Here is a 4,429-nt window from a genome sequence, read left to right as displayed (position 1 = left end):
CAGAAAAGTTTGAGGGACGAAATGTATATGTATTGAGCATATATATGAAAAATATATATATATATATATATATATATATATATATATAGTTGATCCAACTTACAAGTTCAGATCATTTTACGTTGAGAATTGTGTTATGTGTACACAATGGTGCACAAAAAGCATTACACACCCTCACATGTAGGAGGGTTCACATATAATAAAATATTGGTGGCCCCTTCTATGTGAGGGGTGTAATTTAAAAAAAGGTTAAACCCCAACCTTGAGGGTCTCCATCGCCCCTGAGGGAGGTAAATCGCGAGATGTGTCCCAACAGGTCAGGGAACAAGAGCTTGCCAGTACACTGATGCCCACAAAGAGTCCAATTTCATATTTCAGGAATCGAACTCTCACACTGCAACTACCGGCAAAGCTGAGACTACCTCACTTCTATCATTTGCACCACTGGATTATGTATCGGGGGCGATGAAGTGTAATCTATTATGTACACCTTATGGTGTACACATAGAATAAGGTGTACACTTAGAATAATCCTTAAGTTGAACACTCAAGTTTCAACTTCTTTTGGGCTCCATTTAAAAAAAATAAAAAAAAATTTATTTTCTCATAAATCATTTTAACCACGCGTTCTCCTATAAAATATTTTTCACGTAAACTAAATTTTTTTTTTTTCATCACACATTTCTCAAAAAAATCACTATTTCAAAATATATTTTCCTATAAAAATGAGGTCGAACAGTAGCTCAATTTGTTCAAGTCTAATCACTTAACTTATATATATTTAATAATACAATACGTAGTGTAAATATAACCAATACTTACCTTTTTTGGTTGGAATAAAAATCAGATTTTTAGTAAATTTTAATAAAAATTGATAAAATATATGATTAAAAAATTGTGGATCCCATGAAAAACGTGATAAAAATTAATTATTAATTTTAACTTAAATTTTAATCCACTTTTTAGCTAAACCAAATAGATGTTAAATTTCTATCTGAAGCTCATTATTTAAAATTCACTTTTCTTAAATTTATTTCAACCACGCATTCTCTCAATAAAATAATTTTGTATGTAAATATAAAATTTCTTCCTACTTTTTAATTTAAATCAAACAAACCCTAAATCTGTAGCATCTCCAATGTAGGTATAAAATAGAGATTCAGATATTTATGGTGGCTGAAAAGTGAAAACCTCTCAAGTTGAGAAATACAAATTGCATTCCTGACAAAAACTGTAAAAACAAAAAAAAAAAAAAACAAAAAAAAAGATGTAAATTACGGGTGCATTTGGTTTGTATTTCTGTTTTCTATTTTTAGTTTTGAATTCATTTACTATTTTTTGTATCGAGAGATTATTTTAAGTTTGTAGAAAACGCATTTGGTTTGTCTCATTTTAAAAATTGTTTCTTAGAAAAAAATATAGAAAACTTATTTGGTCTTAAATTTTTAGAAATAGTTCGAGAAATAGCACCAAAGAAATGGATTATTCACTAGGTTTTTAGAAGAGCTTGAGACGAGAGAGAGAGAGAGAGGGATGTATATTTGTATTTCGGTCGATTTTGTGTGATTTTATCAATATTTTAATTTGAAAAAAAAATTAAGTTCATTTTTCTTATTTTGAGTGAGCTTCTTCAATATCAAAAACGTCAAAAACGTCAAAAAGTGATTTTCAATTTTATGTTGTAAAATTCTTATTGTTTCCATAAATGCATTTTTAAAAATAACATACCAAACACATTCTGAGTGTTTTAAAAAAATTGAAAATAGCCCCAATACGACAAGTTAAATGCATTCAATCTTATATTATTATTGAAAATGCTCTAACCAAGAAGGTGGGAACTCATCTTATATTTTTGGCATAACAATATATTTATTTATTTATTATTTTTTTTTTTTTGAAGGAGGGCATAACAAAGTTACAAAATTTAAATAAAAAATGTAAATCGAATGAATTAAATTAAATTAAAATATAATTTGGGTGATGAGACATGAAACAAACTTGTGGGTTGGGTGATTTCTAGAAAAATATTTCCTTCGAAATTTTAAAATTTGAAATCTCTAATTTTAATTTCAGTAGAAATGAATTTGTGATTCCAATTTCACAACCCGCACACACTTCTTTGAACTTCAATTACAATGGCGATCGCATCGCCTTCAGCTCCCAGTTTCTCTGCCTCCTCCTTCTGCTGTAGGCGCACAGAGTCAACTCGCCTCCCTCGCTCCCTCCGTTTCTCATCATGTCCAGTGTTAACTCGTCCAAATGGGTTCGTGACCCGCCCTGTGACTCACCGTCCAGCTATCGTCTCCCAGCTCAACGCCTCATCAACTCCGTCCGACGGAGAGCTGATGTACGAGCTTAAACACAGTTATCGGCGGCGTAAGGGGCCGTGGCCGGTGTATGTGACGCTGCCCATGGATGTCGTGGGTCCTTCCGCGCAGACGATGAAGCGGAAGAAGGCGATGGCACAGTCGTTCCGAGCCCTAGCGGCTGCGGGAGTGGAAGGGGTGGTGATGGAGGTGTGGTGGGGACTGGTGGAGAGGGAAATTCCGAGAACTTACAACTGGCAGGGGTATTTAGAAATTGTTTTGTTAGCGCAACGATTCGGACTGAAGGTTAGGGCCGTGATGGCGTTTCATCAATGCGGTTCGGGCCCTGGCGATCCCTTCTGGTTGGTACTATATTAATCCTCGTTGCTCTATCTTTTGTATAATTTATTATAATTTTTCATGGATTGGAAAATTTTAATTTCTAGGCACTGAAACATTAATTTGATTGAAAATTAAACTGATTGCATGCACTTTGTTGAAGAAAAGATTCAAATAAAAACTGTGGCGCATCTCTCTATCTCCAACATTATAGGTTTTGGCCGAGTTGGTCAACATAGTACAAGAGCGAGATAAAAGACTTGGGTTTAGGTGCAGTCAATACTTTATGAAATTATGTCAAAGCCCTGCCTTTGATGATTATATGAATTCCGTTTGCATGTGAGGGCTTGTTGTAGACAACATTTAAGTAGATAAATGTGCCTTATGTTAACAAATTAAACTTTTAGGCGAGGCAATTAACACATAGATTGTTTTGTCTATCTTGATCCACATAAAACCTGTCATTATCCCGTACATGTAAGGCTCAAATATTATATTCAAGCCATGTGAAAAATAAAAGCTTTACATTTGGTTTCTTATTTTGCCTTGTTAATTGGTTATTTTTGCTATCTTTTTGTTGAATAAGATTTTTGTACACATAGACAATGTTAATATTAACCCATGTAATGTGTACACATGGATTAGTTCAAAAGTCTTGTTCGATTGACACAGAAATAGAGAATTTGATGTCTATGTGTAATATGACATGTGATCTATGTTGTGGTGTCTTCATTGTGCAGTGTTAGCTAAAGAAAATATTGGGTGGCACGAAGTTAAGAAATTTTCAGTCGTATTCATATTGCTTATACAGTTTTCATTTTCCATGAGAGCTTCTTTTGTTCTAGCCACGTGTTTGCTATAATATGATTTTGGAGTGTTCGTACTGGCAGCTTCAAGTGGAGTTAGTGATGGGAATGGGCAAAAACAAAATGGTTATGGTGTGGGGAAAAAAATTAAACCAATACAAAATGTAATACCACAATGTATATTTTCCCCTTTTACTGTGTAAATAAAATAAGAATCCAATCAACTCAACCAATAACGAGTGCAAGCAATATAATTATGGAATAAACAATTACAAGAAATATCAAAATTATTGAACGTCTCTAAGACAAAGGGAAAATCAATGAGCAAACCAACAAAATCCACTATTACCAAAAAAGTAGTACAATGGTCTCTCAAGATTTATGCCCCAAAATCAAGAGGCATCACAACACACCACATCGAAAACAGCATTCTTGGCTCACAATAAATAATCGTGTATAATAATAATAAATGGAAAACTACACCAATAAAATAGTGAAACATATCAGCAAATAATCAATGGTGGAAAACTAGAGCTGAAACAGAAGAACCCCAAAAATCAAATATGTCTTCCTCAAAGATGGACCAACTCAGCATTGCACCCTCTTTCTATCTTTTTGGTGCTCTTCCCTATGGTCGTGTATATGCTGCTCTATTCCTAAAAACCAATCAGATCTAGTTTTTTGTTTATATTGGTGACCACCAACATTGCATATCTAGTCTCCCAACTTCAATTCACTTTCCTAATTGGCAGGCCCAATTAATTAAACATATTAAATCGGCCAAGGCCCTACATCTACAATTTTCCCCTCTAGCCTATGAGTGAGGTCCACTGAAAACTCTGGTCTGTCACTGGGAGTCCATCCCCGCTTGTTCATACACATCTCAAGCTTCTTTCGTAACGACCTTATTTAACATATGCACGATAGACGATTACACAATTCGACCAATTTTGAATTCACCTCAAATAAAAAATGGGT

The 4,429-nt window shown here is 33.9% G+C and overlaps 1 protein-coding gene across 1 annotated transcript in view; it reads left to right on the top strand.

The window, feature by feature from the left end:
- Positions 1-2,052: 2,052 nt before the first annotated feature.
- Positions 2,053-4,429, top strand: part of LOC111375484 (beta-amylase 1, chloroplastic-like) — a 7,608-nt gene continuing 5,231 nt past the window's right edge. The window contains exon 1 of the mRNA XM_022998313.1: positions 2,053-2,668. Coding sequence (XP_022854081.1) covers positions 2,136-2,668 — 533 coding nt within the window. The 5' untranslated portion in view covers positions 2,053-2,135. The remainder of the gene's footprint in view (positions 2,669-4,429) is intronic.

Source organism: Olea europaea, unplaced genomic scaffold (assembly GCF_002742605.1).
Source record: "Olea europaea var. sylvestris unplaced genomic scaffold, O_europaea_v1 scaffold138, whole genome shotgun sequence".
Taxonomy (NCBI): Eukaryota; Viridiplantae; Streptophyta; class Magnoliopsida; order Lamiales; family Oleaceae; genus Olea; species Olea europaea.
The sequence above is the reverse complement of the archived record's forward strand: the minus strand, read 5'-3'. Positions and strand labels throughout refer to the sequence as shown.